General features: G+C 39.0%; 1 protein-coding gene across 1 annotated transcript; it reads left to right on the top strand.

The window, feature by feature from the left end:
• Positions 1–9,982: 9,982 nt before the first annotated feature.
• Positions 9,983–17,283, top strand: sh2d4bb (SH2 domain containing 4Bb; the record flags this gene model as incomplete). The annotated part of the gene is made up of 8 exons (XM_084435241.1): positions 9,983–10,145; positions 11,107–11,266; positions 11,436–11,589; positions 12,678–12,816; positions 12,902–13,211; positions 13,435–13,562; positions 15,634–15,854; positions 17,175–17,283. The coding sequence occupies 8 exons, from the start codon at positions 9,983–9,985 to the stop codon at positions 17,265–17,267; spliced, it is 1,368 nt and encodes a 455-aa protein (XP_084291367.1). The 3' UTR covers positions 17,268–17,283.
• Positions 17,284–20,482: the final 3,199 nt, after the last annotated feature.

Below are 20,482 nucleotides of genomic sequence, written 5' to 3'. Positions count from 1 at the left end.
CCAGCTCGGTAACTTCTTCCAACGTGACCGGGACTAAGTTTGTCTAACCTATTAGACCTATTTTCAGGCGCTGCGTCATATCATTACGCCTGCTGGACTCATGGTACAGCCGCACAGTTCCTTGATTATTACGCCGGAATGAGAGTAGTTCCTAGTCATATAGGCTTAGAAAATCGCAACTTTTCATTTTCCGTCGATCTTAGTACACGGTTTAACTACAGAAGAGTCAAGTTTTAAATAGGAAAAATATTGAAACTCTTTGGTCATTTTGAAAGAAATGCTACTGGACTCATCAGAATCAATGATCTGTGCTAAGCTATGCTAAAAGTGGTACCGTCAGACCCGGAGTTCGGCTGAATGGATTCTAAAACGGTAAAACTCAACTGTTTAACTCTGGGGGAGATGTAAAATGAGCATATTTCCGAAAAAAGTGGAGTATCCCTTTAAGCAATGAGGTTTCTTTACAAAGATAAATGAAGAAATTATGTTTACTTAATTCAGTAAAACGATATGTTATTGCTAATATTATTGTTACTTGTTCATCATTGTGTCAGTGTTTTATTCGCTGACTTTAGCTAGCTTCTTTGAACAACATAGTGATGAAATGCGTTTTTCCGTTTAGGGCTACTGTACATGTCGGCGCAAAATGGCTATTTCAATGTAAGGGGACCCGCGGTGTATGTAGATAGAAATGTATGGAGAGAGAATTGTGTCTTTATTACATGCGAGAAAATAAATGATCTGAGAGAAAAAAAAAAGTTTGAGAGAAAAAGTTATCACACTGATAGCAAAAAAGCATTTCATGAGAGAAAAAAAAATATTTGAGAGAAAAAGTTTTCATACCAATAGCAAAAAATAATAATATTTGGAGTGTCTGTGCTCAACTAAGGCAGAGGCGGCATCTATGCCGGTGAACCGAACAATGGTGTAATGATTCAGTTCGACTCCCAAGACAAGACGATGCTCACCCGACTGGCCAATAGGAACGTGGCCCCGCCCATGACACAATTCTCACAGTGAAAGCAAAATCCTGACACGAGAGCAAGAAATTGCATCGAGAGCAAAGAAAAGCGTTTCGAGAGAAACACTTTTTTTTTTTAGAGAAAATGTTTTCACACTGATAGCAAAAAATATATATTTGAGAGTTTTTTTCAAAATATTTTGAGAGAGATTTTTTTTTCTCAGAAATAATTTTTTTATGTTCTATGAGAAAATACTTTCTCTCAAAACTTTTTTTTGTCTCAAATATTATTATTTTTTGCTATTGGTATGAAAACCTTTTCTCTCAAACTTTTTTTTTTTCTCTCAGATCATTTATTTTCTCGCATGTAATAAAGACACAATTCTCTCTCCATAGAAATGCCTCATTCTAAGGTAATAAAAACATAACGGTTCATTATGTAAGCTCTTTATACACCACTGAAAACATAGTTATGTATATGATATTGCATTTCTGTCAACAGATCTGTCAATACAATGCACCTTTTAGAGTTCTTGAACATTGTTAAATAATTATGCAAAAAAAAAAAAGATTGTTGTTTCGCAGTTAATTCATCATAGGTTAAAGATAGAAGTCAAATTACAATATGAACATGGTTGATGTAGTAGCCGATGTTTGTGAATCTATTTAACTCACCTGCATTCCTATATAGAACACACTCCATCAATGGTCTTGAAATTGGTCATCATTGAATTCAAATCATACTCTGAAGGTAAGGGAATTCAGACACAGCTAAACTCTATTCTCAACATACAATCATAATCAATGCCACACAAGCAAAATCCATAGAGAAATAAGTGAGCATATGTGTATGACCTTGACTACTGAGACAAAGGGATGCTAAAGAACTGTCTTCTCTACCTCCATCTCATGGGTCACAATCAAAATCGGGCAAATCAATAAATAATAAAATACATCTCACACCATAAACATGAAGGGCACTCTCACAAACTTCCCAGCAGTCACATAAAAACATTTCTCAGTGTCACAGTTGATCTCTTTGACTGTTTTTCTGCTTCTTTGTCTGGCTGCTTTGGTCAGGATGAAAGCATCTCCTGTTAAATTTGTGTTGACAGCACAAGGGATGTTTTTTTCTGGCGCTGTCAATCGATTAAAAGTTTTAATTTAATTAATGAGATCATATGGAGATTAGTTAATCGAATTAATTGCATATCCCAATAATTGCAGAGAAATTCAAGGCAACTCAAAGAAATTGGCCAAAGAGTTAAGCTTTAAATAGACATTACTAAAATAGGCTTTAGAAAGTCAATATATTAGGATCACGCCGACTTTTTGGGACTTTAGCTTATTCACCGTATCCCCCAAAGTTAGATAAGTCCATACATACCCTTTTCATCTCTGTGCGTACCGTAACTCCCACTGCTAGCCTAGCTTAGCACAAAGACTGGAGGTAAACAGCTCCAGCTAGCATACTGCTCCCAATAAGTGACAAAATAACGGCAACATTTTCCTATTTACATGTTGTGATTTGTATAGTGTGTACAGATAACAAGGTCACATGAGACACAGCCATCTTCTAACTGTATACATACTGGGAACTATATTCTCAGACTGCTACTTCTGCGGAGTGATTTACTCCAACTCTGAGCGAACTCTCTGCTCCTCACCACTGGGCTTCTCAAGTGCTGCGAGCAAATCACTCCGCCCAAGTAGCAGTGCTTCGCCCTCTGAGAAAATAGTTCCCAGTATGTATACGTTAGAAGATGGCTGTGTCTCATGTGACCTTGTTAGTCCCAAAAGCTCGACGTGTTCCTTTAATATCACTGAACATCTACAGCAATTAACAATTCTGTCCAATGTTTTACACAGATCACACAGATCAATTACATTATTTTTATCACATTTTTAAACAATAACTAACAAAAAAAATTGTTAAATTGCTACTTTTTTCATCTTTCCCCAAAGATAGCTTGACAAGCCGCAAATAAAAATGCCTATCTATATGCTGGTTCCACTAAGGCACAGCTGGCGCCGCCGATGACAGACTCTGACAGAGGCTTCCTCTGGAGAATGACCTGCAGGAGGCGAAAGGGGACGTGTCCTTTGAGGTAGCGAGGAGAAAAGCAGCAGGGTTCTTCTGCGACGCCAAAAAACTGATTCACACACTGTGAAAAGAAGGTTTAGTTTCAGACACTTAGGCTGCTGCCTCCATCATATTATGTAGAAAAGGACGTATGTGTGACCTTTGCAGAGTAAATGAGATCTGAATACGGAATTAGAGGCATCAAGCCAAGCACAGTGTGACTGCTGCGTATGTGTAGATTATTACCTCCCTGTCTTCTCTCTGTCTGTTTCATCCCCAGGTCAAATTGACATGCCATGTCAACCAGTCTGTGTCACTATTGTCTCTCATTTTCATCCACTTTCATTTCCTGCGCCATCTGAGCTGTTCTCATTAGCACTCACAGGAAGAGTCTACCGGATGGGGCTCGGGCCGGTTGGACCAATTCTGGCTGCAGTAATTATGTTTTGAGAGGAAGGCAAGGGCACAGACTTACTACTAAGGATGTGTTACAGCACCTCACTGTGGTTGCACTGAAAAACAGCGGCCTCTAGTGGACACTACTGGCAGGGCCAGTTCTAGACATTAGGAGGCCCTAGGCAAAATTCATGTTGGCGGCCCCCCACCCCCAATAAAAAACACTTGAAACAAATATGATTCCTAACCTTTTTATTTATACAACATTTAATTTTAAATTTAGTATATTTTTACTTACACAGTACATTAGTTTAGAAACATTACTATTTTTAATGTTTTTGAAAGAAGTTTCTTATGATCATCAAGCCTGGATTTATTTGATCAAAAATACAGAAAAATAATATAGTGAAATATTATTAACTTAAAATAATGTTTTTTTATTTTACTATACTTTAAAATATATTTCTGTGATGCAAAGCTGAATTTAGTGTCACGTGATCCTTCAGAAAACTTTATAATATTCTGATTTATTATCAAATGTTAGAAATGGTGCTTAATATTTATTTTATAACCTGTGATAGGCAACTATTTTTCAGGATTTTTTGATTATTAAAAAGTTGTTTTAAAAAAGTCTTCACTATCACTTTTTATATATTTAACACATCTTTGCTGAATATTCCTGTTTTTTTCTGTATCTTTGATCAAATAAATGCAGGCTTGTAGACCATAATAAGAAACTTCTTTCAAAAACATTAAAAATAGTAATGGGTCCAGACTTTTTACCGGTACTGTATGTACATATTAATCAAACTTTATCTAAGGTAATCTCTTTTTTGTTTAATGAAGATGTTGTTGTTGTTATTGTTATTTTGCTGTTTTATTCAATTTATTCACAGTTCCAGAATACCACTTCAGTAAATGAACATAAGTGCTTTTATCATTTTTTTCATAGCTGCGGTATGGGCAGGATTTTTCCCTCCCATTTAATCAATATTGACTGCAGATATTGTCATATTATTAGGCCTAATATCAGTAATATGATATTATGTATTTGCATTGTTACCTTAAATATGCTATACACAAATCAAGTGGAAGAGAAAGACAGGATCGCTACTGAGCAGAAAAAAACGTGACAATTCAAGAATATCCAATGAACAATGAGGCTAGTATTTCTGCCCGTCTTGACTGGTGGACTATATATATAGGGGATGTTACACTGTAAAAAATTTGTAACACTCCCAAATCAAAAATTTCAATTGACCGATAACATCTAAATTTTTCAATTGGCCCAAGTGAAAATCTGTACATTTAATTTTTGAATTTACAGAATTTCACTTGGGCCAATTGAAAAATGTAGATGTTATGGGTCAATTGAAAATTTTGATTTGGGAGTGTTACAAATTTTTTACAGTGTACGGTTATGGAGGCCCCTCCTCAAAGCCCGAGGCCCTAGGCAATCGCCTGCTCTGCCTATAGCTAGCGCCGGCCCTGACTACTGGACACAGTAACCCACAGTCCCATAGTTTCTAGCGGTAGTAGACAGCTGTCAATTCATATCTCCTCCGCTCCATCTTTCATTTTATAACAAGTGACTAGTATTTTTTATGCTCTAGCCTGCATTCAAACACACTATGACAGCAAAGATCAAACAAGTGCAGCGTATGTGACTGCGCCGCATTAATAAACACATACCAAGTATCAATTTGGATGTGAGATGCGCAGTGATCAGATGGAGTAAATAATCGTTATTTATTGGCCTCGCTCCTCCCAGTCCTCTACGGTCTATAAGGGCCATTTTGGCTTGACAGATCATCAGATGAAGATGAAAAGTGCCCCTGTTTTATTTAGCAGCTCTGACATGAACATCCAGGGCACATCTTTGATAATGTTATGTACTGCAGTAGAATTTTTAAAAGCCACTGCTTACCGCATAATGGAAGCGAGGCCCTCTCAGGTCGCAAGTCTATGGGGATGAGTGGAAAGCCGCGGTGGGTTTGAAAGGAAAGTAAATATACGCAGAGTGCTGGCTGCATATTGCGAAAGGCTAAATGACACAATTAGTCTCGATCTTTTGCCCAAATTCGCCCACCACGAATTAGCTGCGTAAACACTGAGCTTTGGACAGGCATGACAGGGTTTTGTTTTTGATTAATAGCATTTGATAACGAGTCTCACTGTTAGACATGATTATTACATCAATGGCGCAATTAGCATTTGTGTTAGAGTTCTGCTATGAACGCAGGAGTCTCTTTGACAGGTTTCAGTAGATGTGAAAATATTATCGCTTCAATAATTCTGAATGTTAAACGTTTCAGTTTAACTGCCAAATGCATTAATTTACTTCTACTCTCACATTTATGTTCATTCTCTTTCTCTATTCCTCTTCTCATTCTTTATTCTGTTTCTCTTGCTCTCGTTCCCTGTTCCCTTTGGCTAATAGTGACTAGGATGAATAAGTGACACTAGAATAATAGTCAGGAGAGAGAAGAGTAATTATGAGGTCATGGGGGTTTTATGCAGAACATGAAAAGCCCCTTGTAGAAATCAGGTCCAAAGGGCGGCAGGGGACGAGAGGTGAAGAGAGGCACGGAGATGAAAATACTGACGTCAGAAAGACAATTACGCAGAACCAGTGTTGGCAAAGCTCTTCTTATCTGTTCAAGCAAATAAATGTCAGTTGAAACTACTCTTTTTGTGTGATTAACATACGAATTCATACAAAATTGCCGCCTCGTAACATTGTTACCTTTTCCTCATGAGATTAGGTTGGTAGCCTATAATGTTGTAGAAATAAAACAAACCTGCAAAAATATGTTTTCTATATATCATTTTTAATTAGTGTTTTTACAAATATATATCATCATTTTATTTTGCAACTGCGCTTGACTCTTGAGAGTGTTTTTAATGTCAAGTTAATGTCAAACCCTTACTGCCGAGATGGGTACCCTGCTCCTGGGTACCCTGGCTGCATCTGAAATCGCATACTTTGTGATAAGAGTAGTATGTTTAAATTCACAGTACTTATAAAAGAGTAGGCAATGGTCATCAAAAACTCAAGTACAAAAAAAGAGTGTGATTTTGGACTCAGCCTCCGTCCTTCCATCCAAACATGAAGCAAATATTTTTTAAGTAAAAAAAACAAAAACAATTAGGTGCTTTTCCATCAAGTTATTTGAGAGGATAACAGTGGTATTGGTAACCAACAGTAAATAAGACAACATCAGCGTAAACAGCCGATTAGTCATGTGGGTTTAATGTTCGCTACGTCAGAATTTATTCGGCAAATACGTTTTCATCTCCCATCATTCGCATGAACTCTTTTTCGCACAAGTCAAAAACCACCTCAAGCTTTTTGTTTTTGCCATTTCCATCACTCGTTTCTGATGCGATACTTCAAAATGCACATAAAAACAGGGTGATGGAGCGCATTCTCGTATGTAGCGCATTTAGATTCAATTCATTCTAGTTAATAGGTTTGTCTTAAACTACAAACTAGGGGTGTCCAAAATCGGTCCTTGAGGGCCACTGTCCTGCAGAACCCTCAATGGCATGGTGTTGCCCTCAAGCAACAAACTACCTTTTTGGACCTCTCACCACCCCTTTTGTTTGGGGTTGGAGCAGTCCTTTCAGAAAGCAAAGCCACATGGGACACAATGCCACCGACTGGTAATATAAATATCACTTTTTAACATGTTTAAATTGAAATAACTTTAAAAAAAGCTTAAAGAATGTGCATTATGTGTCTAGTTAAAGGTATAGCGGAGGATTTTCTTTTTCCGGGTGGATCATCAAGGCTATTGGTCCTCCTAAGTGTCAATCATTCTGGTGATATGTTTACGTAAGGCCGTCGTACGTGCTCGTGCACACGATTCACACGATGGCGTGCGCTCAAAACACAGGTTGGGCTTCCCACTGATGCCTCAGTCGCAAAGTTTCTACTTGACAGGTAAAGTTTGGCATGCTATTTGGAGAAATCCATTTAAAATCACTGCTAGTAAAAGTTAATGTAAGCTATGATTAGCTCGTGCATGCTCTCTCGTGCACACATTTAAAAGGCGTTCCCTCTCGGGAGCAGGTAGAGTGTTGCGCATGTGCTTTTTTTTCAAAAATTGAAAAGGGCGGTTCTTTTCTAAAATTCGGGCAAAATCCTCCGCTATACCTTTAATGTTTGTATTATGCTGCCACAGAGAATGATGGGAAATGTAGTTTGGTCACTCAAGCCTATCAGCTCATAAATGTATCTCTCTTCTTCATTAGCAGTACACAAAACGCATACAAACTACATTGTACTGTCTGCATTCAGAAATACATTTATCCCACTCATAATTATGACTTTGTGGTGGCGTTCATGTGCGTTCAACTTGTAACATTCTTTCTGACTTGAATGCACCAGTAGTCAATGTTTTTACTATCTACTGATACTTTCAGGAAATGGACACAAGAAAATGTTATGAGTGGAAGGAAAATGATCGAGCAGTTAGGGTCATTCCCTCTGACAGTGAGGACAGTGAGCTTGCGGAGGGTCATTTTATGATGGATATATTATCAGAGCCCCCAAACTCCCAAAAATGCGGTGAAATATTTTTTTACAGACAAAATAAAATTTCATGTCATAGAGGGTTAACTCCAACTTGCCTCAACACACCTGCCTGGAAGTTTTTAGAATGCCTATAGTAATACCTTGATTAGCTGGTTCAGGTGTGTTTAATTGGGGTTGGAGCTTAACTCTGCTGAACAGTGGCCCTCCAGGAGCAGGACTGGACACCCCTGTCTTAGGGTACGTTTACACGACAACGATATGCTGAAAAAACTGAGAGGGTTTTTCTTTGAGTTTTCCGCGTTGAGACGACACTATTGTCAAAACGATCCCCATTCGCACGGATCCGTGTAAACGACTAAAAACTCTGTTTTCTGCTGCCAGGCCATTAAAGGGCGATATTGAACATGTAATACTCATGTGCCTGACGTCATCGGTTTCACAGATTCGCATTTTTTGTCGTTTACGTGGAGACCGTTTTCAAAAACTTGCACTTTGAAAACAGTTTTCTAAAGCCTGGCCAAAACACATAAAAAGTCTTCCGCTTTAAGTTGAAAATGGTGTCGTAAAACAGCCCCTAAGAGGTTGTTTAAAAACCCATTAATTTAATTAAAAATAATAATTTGATAGAGGTACAGAATAAAGGTCCACCCTATCCCATAAGGATCCAAGATCCACCTACTTGATTTCTGTTCTCGATGTGGGCGATATCACTTTAAACAAAATAATTGACATAATATTCAGATGCAATCAGAGCAGTATTTATCGGGCACAAAAGTAATAAAGGTGCCAATTAGACGGATGGCATTTAAACAGCATGTGAACAGATAAATGTAACCAATAAAACTGAAAACCGAGGCCATGCAAATTGTTCTTGTTGAACCAACGTCCCTTTAAGACAAGTCAGAACATTATTGTCTTCTCAAGGACTAACTAATGTCCAGGGTGAAAAGAGGGGGCGTGGGTGGGTCAACACCATCTGCTAGTGCAGGGTTATTGCAATATGAGTCGCAGATGTAAGATTACACCATGAAAAGGAAGGAAGAAAGGGACAGGTCAGATAACATGCCACACAAGCACATAAATACTACTGTGTATACCAATTAATCTCAAATTTTCGTGTTGCAATCATAATTACAAATGTTTCTCTCGTAATAGAATGTCTGTTTCAGAATTTAACCTTGCTGAGTAATTGCTTGCAAATAGCTGATATCAATCTGACATTTGAAGTAATTATTGTAGCAGAGGTGTAGCCTAAGAGAAAACTATTTTTGAATGAGGCAATTAATCTAAAATCACATCAGAAGATATATCTTACCCTGAAAATGAACTGAAAAAAAACATGTAGAACTGTCACACACAGGTAGTAGTGTCAGACACACCTGGCATGTAGGATCACAGCAGGAGACAGATAGAGGGCGGAGAGGGTGAAATTAAACCCCATAAAATATGGGGTGGTGTGGCGCAATGGATAAGACACATGCCTTTGGTGTGAGAGACCCGGGTTCGAATCCACTGTGAGACACCAATGTGTCCCTGAGCAAGACACTTAACCCCTAGTTGCTCCAGAGGCGTGCGACCTCTGACATATATAGCAATTGTAAGTCGCTTTGGATAAAAGCGTCAGCTAAATGAATAAATGTAAATGTAAATGTAAAGGATCTAAACGCAAGAACAAAACACCATTGCAGGATGAGAGTAGTGGAGAGACAGAGACCATACTCGGGTCAAGATTAAAGGAAGGGATGCATTTGTGATCAACAGTTGTCGAACAGAGAGGTATATAAAAAGGAGAGTAAAAGGAAAGAAAGTCTTACAGTAGTAATGCCGCACTCAGAAAGAGACTTAGATCAGCTGTGCATTACACTGTACAAACCCTAGGCCTTCCTCAGCCATGGAAGACTGATCCTGAGAGACAGACAGACACTTGGACTTACAGTCTGCAGTGACTAGAAACAAAGGTCAGACGATTCCGAGAAGGACATATACTTGGCAATCCGTCAGGATGATGCAGCAGATTCTTCAGGATATGTATATAGAGCCTGACCTGTTGGCTGAACTCAACGAAGAGCAGAAGCAGATCCTCTTCTATAAGATTCGGGAGGAGCAGGTCCTGCGCTGGAACAAGAGGGAGGGAAGAGACACCAGCCAAGCTCTAAACAAGAAGAGTGAGTCCAGCGTGTGAGAGTGAGAATTTGTACCTTTATTTGATCATGTCTACATGTTTTTTAATAAACAGTGGTTAAGTATTTTGACATTTAAGCCACATCTAAAAATGTATGATGTATGTCTTTGCATCTAATGATTAGCCTACATAAATTATCAAACCTAGTGGCATTAATTAGGGAAAGATAACACAAGTATACTTTTCAAACCAAATAATAGAAAAGAAAATTTGTTCTGAAAAAAGCTCTTGAACTAGGCTATTTGGTATTTTGATCATTTGTAATGCAAAATTCGGAAATAATTCCATTTAAAATATCATTCAATGCTAGATTCAGATATGAATAATCCCCCCCGCAATGTTATGTCGGTTACGTTAAATGCTTTCACATGGTTAATATTTATGCTCACCAAGGCTGGATTTATTCTATAAAAAATACAGTAATATTGTGAAATATAATAATTGATTTCTAAATATTGATTGCATTTATTGTCTCTTGTGGCCAGTTTAATGCATCCTTTTTTTCAGAGAAAAAAAAAATCAAGCTATTGTCACCTTTTGGGGAAATCAGTCTACAAATGGCTTGCTTATATCTCTACATATTAAAGGGGATTGGAGAAAGTACTTTAGATCAAGATCAAAAAATCAACTTTAAGGAAGTGGTGCAAATGAGCTGGATTAGGATTACATCATGCAGCAAGTGCATTGCATCAAAAGACACCAAAGATTGTGTCTGTGCACTGACAGCTAATGTCCGCTTGTTTTCAAAAGTTCCTCCATTATCTTGTTCAGTTGTCATGTTCCCCGCAGCATACAAAGGATCCCAGTAGGATAATCTCTTCCAGCTTTGTCGCGCCGTCTGTGTTATTTTGTCTTTATCTTATCTGAATTCGGTCTGATGGGTCTGGAAAGTGTGTTTCCTCAAGCTATCATTTCACTGTTTGCCGTGTGGTGTCTTTTCCCAGGCGACCGCAGAGGCATTCAGTGGCTTCTGGGATTAGATGGAGAGGTATGGGTATGGGTTATGGGGGAGGCCCCGGGGGACAAGCCCTTTGAAGACATCGTGGAAGAGCTGATGGAGGAGAGAGCCAGGAAGCAGGCCCAGCGAGAGGCACAGGAACTCCGGTGAGAAAACCATGGGACAGGGTCAAGGGACGGGTGCAGTGGGACACTGAGGGTGGGTGAAGATTGACAGATGTGATTCATCTAAAAATTGAGAGTGGGGGGTGGTGATAATGATAGAAGTACAGGGGGATAGAAAGTGCATCACTCAAGCTCTGCTGAATTTCCTGAGGCATGTGAAGGAGGCAGAGATTGAAAAGAAGTTTCGAGATGCCATGGCAAAGGAGAAGGCTCGCTTCGTGGCGGAAAAATGGAAGGAGGAGACAGATGACAGAAAGGCAGCCAAGCAGGAAGAAGAGGAAGATCGCATTAGAGAGGAACTGAAGGTGGGTTTGGCTGGAACATGTTCCTTTGAATAGATATGACAAAACCACAGAATATTTTATGCAACTTTTGAAAGGGGGACACAGTTCTAAACAACCCATTGAATAAAGCTTTATGCCTCGTGTCCTCGGGTTTTAAAGACAAAAAAACAAACACACACTCACACCAGAGGCGTTTCCTCCGAGGAAACAAGGGAGGCAGTGCCTCCTCAAAACATCTGGATGAAAAAACAATTCACAATACAAAAATAAAACAACACAAATATTAGAAAATAAGACATTAAAGTGTATGAATCATCTAAAGTCACACTGTCCCACAGCGAAACCCGCGTCTCTCCTGCCTCCCCTGAATGAAAATAACAGCTGAACATCAGTTCACAAATAAACTAAATTCGTTGCATTGCGTTCTTAGTTCTTAGTTTGGAATAAATATGAAAATGCTTAAAACACTAACCTAATGAGATTTATGGTTTTAATAAACAGAACATTAATTACATTGTTAATGTAAAAATACAATATATATATATTTTTTTTTTTTTACACTGTAAATAATGTCGACATGGAGTATAACTAAGACATGAATTTACTTTTAGTTACATTTCTTGCCGCCTCATTTAAGAACACCACAGCACGCCACTGACTCATACTTACATACTTTATAATACATTTACAACCCCCGCAAAAGAGCATAAAAATCTTGATCTCGACGGCTCAGTTGTGACAAAAGATCCAATTGTTAAGGGTCCTTGCATTTATTCTTCAACCAGGCCTTTAATAATGGCCTTCCAATAGAGACTGAGGTTAATTAGGCTTAATTGCTATGTGTTCCATGCTCTGAGAATGAATTATTTAAAAGTTGGCAACCTCTCTGAATCTAGATAGTGATCTCTGAGACACAAGGCCAACATTTGTACGCCTGATCTATAATAGAGTTGAAAGCACTGATGTTTGGGTTAATGACATTGTCCACCGAAATAATCATTTATATTCCCAGCTTAATGGCACCGAAAATGCAAAAACTAAAGCAAGCTGCGGCGAAACTTCTGTGCCTTTGTGTTAGCAAAGGCTGATTCTTTCTCCTTTTCTCACAGAAATATGAGGAGGAAGAGAGACAGCGAGGCGAGGAAGAAATCCGCCAAACTGAGGAGAGGAGAGCAAAGGAGCTGTACATCTCTCTGAAGCAGGAGGAAAAGAGGAGTGAGAGAGATGACAAAGAATGGCAGGAACAATGTGAGAGAACAAACGGAATGGGAACTTTGTCTGCTCTAATATAAAGTAGCTTATTTCTATTCAAATTTCTCTCCAATTCCCACAGTACGACGCTCCAAGGCGGCGGATGAGGAGATGAAGTGCAAGGCACGATGGGCTAGAGATGAATACAAGCGCCAGTCTCTGCGGGCTATCGAGAAGGGCCTGGTGGCTGGACTCAGCGGCCTGTTCCATAAGACGCACCCGAACGGATCGGGTCACAACCGACGGCACGGCGCGGCCATTGAACATCCGACCCCTCCAGCTGAGGCCAGCCATTCACCTGTAACAAGTACTGGCCAACTCACTTCAGGCCATTACAGGCGCCGACAACACCGTCGTTACAGCAATCCAGTCACACAGTCACTCACTGAATGGTAAAATCAATAATCAAATCAATGATAACTGATCCCAACCATACCTTATGCATTTGTGTTGAGTGTGATATTATTTAAAAAAAATTAAGTTGAGTAGCGTAACTTGCATTCCAGACTAAACACACTCTCGTACTCTAGTCTGTTAAGTGAACAGTCAATTACGAACAATGAAACACTTGAAGGCTAACCACACATCACAAAACTGTTTTCCAATGCCTTTCAGCCCAGTTTGGATTCGTCCACCTAGGCCAAACTCTCGAGAATCCATCATTCGCTGGTTTAAAGAGGAGCAGAGACCGAGACGAGCGGGTTATGAGCGAAGCAGCAACACCATCGCCCCCTGGTTCCACGGTAAAGACAGCTAAAACGCTCTTAAGGACCTTTCACATCTTCCGTCAGGGCTTCAGCACAAGAATCATCCAGCACTTTGACCTCCACACAACATGTAAAGGAAGAGCGATTTCACGAGACGGTAAACTAGAATTCGTTCTCACGACTTCGCATTCCCTCGTTTTAGTAAACGTTGAACTAATTAGTTCCCTCATTTTGATTGAACTTAAACAAAGGGAACGAATTATTACAACGTGCTCGTGATTTGGTAAAAGGAGGGAAGAAATGATTATACAGTGCGCACAATTTACTTAAAACGAGGGGACGAATTAGTAAAGCGTGCTGACATATTAGAAAGTTGTGGGAGCTAATTGTTAAAGGGATAGTTCACTTTGAAATAAAATTTTGGTATGTTTTAGCTTACCTCAAGGGCATCCAAGATGTAGGTGTCTTTTTTTCCGCAGTAGTTTCAATTTTGATATTTTTAGGTCAAACCGTTCTTGTCTGTCAGTCATATAATGCAGGTCGATGGTCACTGTCTCAAAACACAAGCACAGAGTCCAAATTAAAACAATTCCCCATCGTCCAAATTAAACAATTCCCCATCGTAAGTACACATTGATGGCCTAAGACACGAAACGAGCGGTTTGTGTGAGAAAACGAACAGTATTTATATCGTTGTTATCTCTTGAACACAGCACACGTCCAAATGATCTGACGGCGCGGGCGGGTATAGATATATAAATAGATGTCGCCTTGGCTACTGCAGTTCATTGGAACGAAACCGTAGCCAACGATATAACTACTGTTCGTTTTCTCACACAAACCGCTCGTTTCGTGTCTTAGGCCATCAATGTGTACTTACGATGGGGAATTGTTTAATTTGGACGATGGGGAATTGTTTTAATTTGGACTCTGTGCTTGTGTTTTGAGACAGTGACCATCGACCTGCATTATATGACTGACAGACAAGAACGGTTTGACCTAAAAATATCAAAATTGAAACTACTGCGGAAACAAAGACACCTACATCTTGGATGCCCTTGAGGTAAGCTAAAACATATCAAAAATTAATTTCAAAGTGAACTATCCCTTTAATTCGTGGCCATGATAAACATTTTCCCCTGCAAAAATGTTTTTGTTGAGTAGAAAATCAGCATATTAGAAGGATTTCTGAAGGATCCTGTGACACTGAAGAATGGAGTAACAACAGCTGAAATTCCAGCTTTGCCATCACAGGAATAAATTACATTATAGTATAAAGAGTTACGTTCTATTGTAATAATATTTCACAATATTAGCCTACTGTATTTTTTTATTTTAAAAAAATGCAGCCTTGGTGAGCATAAGAGAACTCTTTCAAAAATATTATAAAACCTTACCAACTTACTAACTTTTGAACAGTAATGGATAGATAGAGGGAAAAAAAAGACACAAAATCATGTAGGCCTATAAGAAATTACAAGCGAACGTGCAAAGCTAGCAAAAGCTTGCGAAAATAGACACATTGTGAGAACTGTCTGTTGACCATTGACTGCACTTCAAAAGGTCAGTGGCAAACGGGGTCATTTGAAGTTAGAGTTGAAATTGTTTGAACTTTAAGTGGCACATTACAACGCTTGACCGGCGCTAGGGTAACGCTGACGCTGCACTCCACAATGTTGACAGGAGTCTTTTAGAAATGGACTCACAGTTCAGTCACAGTTTAGTGGGAACGAGCAGTAGTTCAGTGGTTGCACTGAACTAAACATTGATTAAATCGAGAAAATAATAATGAAAGAGACAGAGAGAGGAGGAAATAGGCAGACAGAAAGACTCAATAATACAAAGCTTGTGACAGCATGAGTGGAGCCACAGTGTGGCCTCTGATTGGACAATGATAAGATTAACGACCATCTGAGTGACGTTATTCGACCAGGAAACACGAGAACGCTGCCAGCGTCACTCCAAGATCAGAGCACAACACCTGCACTTCCAGCTGCACTCTCACTCAATATCTCTCCATATCTGCCTCCTGTCTGTCACTCTGCCTCCTCCAGTCTCTGGCTCTCCATCTGTCTTTCTCACTGTCACCCATCTCTAACCCCTGCAGGAATAATATCACGACAGGAGTCAGAGGCTTTGCTGACCAATGCCGCAGAAGGCTGTTTCTTGGTCAGAGTGAGTGAGCGGATCTGGGGCTACACGTTGTCCTGCCGTACCACCTTTGGCTTTAAGCACTTCCTCATTGACGCCTCGGGTGATTATTACAGCTTCCTAGGCGTTGATCAGAACCGTCACGCCACCTTAGCTGACCTCATTGACTTCCATAAGGTAAGCCCTCTTTCTTGGAGTAGACAAAGTCTTGGAAGGTGATTTAAGAGATTGTTAGCTAGCAAGAAATCGAACACGATATGTCTATTAAAGTAAAGGACTCATAATATGTATGTTAACAAAATGTCTCCTAATTAAATGATTTTTTTAAACGTGATGAGACATATTTTATCAAACAAAGATAAACACTAAACAAACACGATAACAACATTGGATAAAAATAATATAAAATAAATATATATATAATGTACACACTATTGTATATAGCCTACTGTATTTTAGAACTTTGGGCTCAGTAAAAAAATGTTTGAGTGAGAAATTAATACTTTTATTAAGGGGTGTAATGATGAGACCCTCATGTCACGATTCGATACATAGGGCCTATAATGATACTGAACTCACGATACGATATTATTGCGATACTCCAAGACATTAAATTTACATGTAGGCCTACATTTTTATGAGTAAATTTACTGTTGATTAAAATGGTAAATTTGATATTACATTGTGGGTGTAAATGAATAGGCTTGGACTTGATGCTGGTAACCCAATGCACCGGACAATGGTGACCCCTGAATAAAAATACTCATGATTCTGAAGCTGAAAATACAGAATTATTTTAGATGAATATGCTTGCACTGTCACTGACTAGATATGTTACCAGTAAAAAGTGGCCTACATTATTTTAAATATAAGACACTTGGCATTATCATGACCCACAAATATTCCCCCATTGTATTATACATTATATTCAACATTAAGTTTAATGTAGTACTAACACTAAAACTCTGAACACTTGATTTTTTTTTCTCACAGTAATTTTCATTTTGGCTGAACTATACACAATACATATTGTCACTATCCACGATATTGTTACACCCCTAGTAAGGACTCATTCATTTAATCAAACGTAACAGTAAAGACTAATTTCAAAACTTTCTATTCATCAAAGACAATGTATGACGAAAATATTAAGCAGCACAACTGTTTTCAGCATTGATAATAAAAAGAAATGTTTCGTGAGCATCAAATCAGCATATTAGAGTGATTTCTGAAGGATCATGTGACACTGAAGACTGGAGTATTGATGCTGTTTCTGAACTTTTTCTGTACTCTGAATACTACAACTGTCGTAGCACGACTGACAAACAAGCTCACAGGGCGATCGCAGAACCCATGGGGCATGAGGAACATAAACGTGGCGAGCACACCTGTCCTTCCATCTGTGCGTTTGATGCAGAGAATTGATAGTGTTGCTAATACTTAGCTGTCCCAGGACTGATGTTGATTTCGTTGGCTGATGGTCTGCTTTTCCTCCAGGAGGAAGCAATCACCACGTCTGGAGGAGAACTACTCCAGGACCCCTGCAGGCCGAAAAGCTCCACAACTGACTACGGAGGGCTTTTTATGTGAAACTCAATTTGACTATACCATATTTTTTGTATGTAATATATATCATAACATACACTGCACAGCTTCTATTTGTTGTCTGCCAAGCTTCTTCTGTCAAATGTAAATAAACACTTTTTACTTGCGTTAATTTGCTTATTTGGTTTCAGTGTGGGTGATAGTAAAGGTGCAGTCACATCAGACTTCAAGCATGTAAAATTATTTTTGCCCCCACAAATATGGGCAACAGGATATTATGTCACACTCTAGGTCACGGATGGGCAATCCTCTCCCATGGCCTGATGGGATGGTAAAGTGTCTTATCGTATGCACACTTCAGAATCTCGCCTGAGGTAGTAGGTCATCCGGGTGCTTTTTGCCTACTCTTTTATCAGTACTGTGAATTTGGACATACTACTTTTATCACATAGCCTACAGTTTTTTTTTTTACATAGGCCTATTATATAGTAGAAAAGTATGCGATTTCAGATGCAGCCACTGTTCTGGCAGTTTAGCTTCAACACTGATAAAACTCACCTGCCTGTAGCCTTCCAGTAATCCTAAAGACCTTGATCAGCTGGTTGCGGTGTGTTCGATTAAAGGGATAGTTCACCCTAAAATGAAACTTCTGTCATCATTTACTCACCCTTATGTTGTTCCAAACCTGTATGAGTTTCTTTCTTCTGTTGAACTAAAGAAGATATTTTGAAGAATGTTGGTAACCAGACAGTTGACAGTAGCCATTGACATCCATAGAAGGAGAAAGGCTGTTTGATTACCAAAATTCTTCAAAATATCTGTTGTGTTCAGCAGAAGAAAGAAATTCATACAGGTTTGGAACAACATAAGGGTGAGTAAATGACAGAAAATTCATAATGTATTATAAAGTATGTACGTTTGAGTCAGTGGCATGCAGTGGTGCTCTGAAATGAGGAGGCAAAGTCATTTAGCTTTTTAATGTAAATTCATGTCCCATATATACTCAACATTGACATTTTCTTGTTTAAATAATAGTGACCACCCAATGATCAGCATGGACCACCATGAGACTAACTTCGATCAGTTAGTAACTAGGTTCAAACCCCAGATACCAGCTTAAACTGGTCAATGTGTTATGTAAAACCCCATCTTAAACCAGCCTAAGCTGGTTTACTGGTCCTAGCTAGTCTCCCAGCCAGTTCAGGCTGGTAGAGAGGTTTGGGGCATTTTTTTTAGATGGTCAGACTGGGAGACCATATTAAACCTTCTTAAGCTTTAGGAAATTGAATAAATATAAAATAAAATAAACAGCGATTTATTTTCAGCTGTACAGGTCTTCTAATGGTTAAATACTAGTCAAAATATAGGTTGACCAAATGGAAACATTGGTACACAACAAAAGATGAACAGTCTATCCATATGCAAAGTGTAGTGTGACCACCTCACCCCCGTAATGTTTCAAGTGCTAGTCTTTCCACCAATTTTCCAGCCTACACAAGTGATCCTGCATGTCCCTGAGCACCAACAGTTACTGACTACAGTCTGACTTCCCGCACAGTCACACAGAGGCATAAAGGAGATCAGGTTTCTGAGAACTGCATGACTGGCCTTGCTAGTCTGCACATTGTTCAAGGGGAAAGAGCTATTTCAGCTAGCAGTACCGGCAAAGTCCTGACGAACACATTGAGCAGTGGAGTAGAGGTGCAGGGTGACAAACTACGATGAAAGACATCGGAAAAAAAATCATGGGAAAGGCAGTTTCAGTTTACCCATATATTTCCAGTCAAGCGAGTGTTTTTCCGATGGCCATCAGCAATTCATAAGACTGTTGTGTGTTTATGTGTGTATCTTGGGGGGGAATGGGAAAACGATATACTTGATATACCAGGGAGCCGATGACAGTCAGAAAATGGTAACAAACCCATTACACTGGACACAAAAGTCTCCTGTCAAGCACCAGCCAATGTAACATGATGCTGAAATGCATTAAACTGACCCAATGATCTTCACAGCACCTGCTTTATCTAAAGAATAACTTCTGCAATTACAATTGTAGAGCTTGTGGCCAGCAAAACTGGGATATTCCATGAGTGTTCGAAACAACATTTTGCTTACTAGCATAGATCTGTAGCTACCAAACCACACTGCAACTTGACTTGCTAAAGAGAAGACAAACAAAAATATCTATCGCTACTACAGCCATATTGTTTTGGGGAGAAAAGAAAAAGAAAAAACACTTTTTTTTTTTTTCATCCATTTTTTGAAAATCAATTTGAAGCATTCGTGTATCCCTAAACTACTCAGGTACCTTCAAAGCTTGATATCGATAGATACACTGTAAAAAACACAACAGTTTTCAGCATTATAATTCAAAATAATGGTGAGATAAAATGGGCGACCTTGGGGAAATTCAGTATATCTAGACTTGACGTGAGACAAAGACTTACTTGCAGACATATCTTAGGCTGTTACAGTTTGATTAGCCTGAAGTGTTTTCAGACCCTCTCCAATCAGCTTTCCTTCAACAGAATGGGCTACCACACAATCTCAGCCAGAAGCAACCACGAGAAACCAACAAAACACAGTAAGACCTATACATTTTTGGTTCTTGTCTAGTAACAGAAAGATACCATTTAGTTTGCTCAAATAGACCAGTTTGTGTGAAAACAATCATGTTTAAGGTATTAGGTTTATATAAAGAGGAACTAATGTTATTTTAGTATTATTAATATACTATTATATGTATAGTACGCTTCATTTTCTAAGCCATCTCTGTGAAATAGTGTGTTCTTATAATTAGAGATTCTGATTAGAAACATATTTTCCAGGATTTTTCCCAGTGTTTTCTGTGCAGCTGCTCACAGAAACCGCCATTACTTCAATTAATTCCTCCATGATAGTCTATTATTACTGTATGATCTATTTTAGATAAACCAGCCCTAAACAGCGTACAACTCAATATGTCAAAGGTCTGGCTGGCGCGTGCGACTAGCACTCACCAGCTAATTCAAGCATAAGACATTTGAAGAACAAAACCGTGCAGTTAATTGCTACCGACTGGAGACAGGTTCAGGACAAACATGTATTAGTTCTGAGAGACTCAGTTTTGCAGGACCATCTCATTGATATTCTCTTCCTCTAAAGGCACCGAAACACCTCACATGCTTAATTACCACCGTCAATAAATCTCAATCGCACATATGGAGACACTCCCCGCACTATTGAACATCTGTCCATACAATCCCTGATGCTGACAAATT

Source organism: Rutilus rutilus, assembly GCF_951802725.1.
Source record: "Rutilus rutilus genome assembly, chromosome: 16".
In the NCBI taxonomy this organism is placed as follows: Eukaryota; Metazoa; Chordata; class Actinopteri; order Cypriniformes; family Leuciscidae; genus Rutilus; species Rutilus rutilus.
The sequence above is the reverse complement of the archived record's forward strand: the minus strand, read 5'-3'. Positions and strand labels throughout refer to the sequence as shown.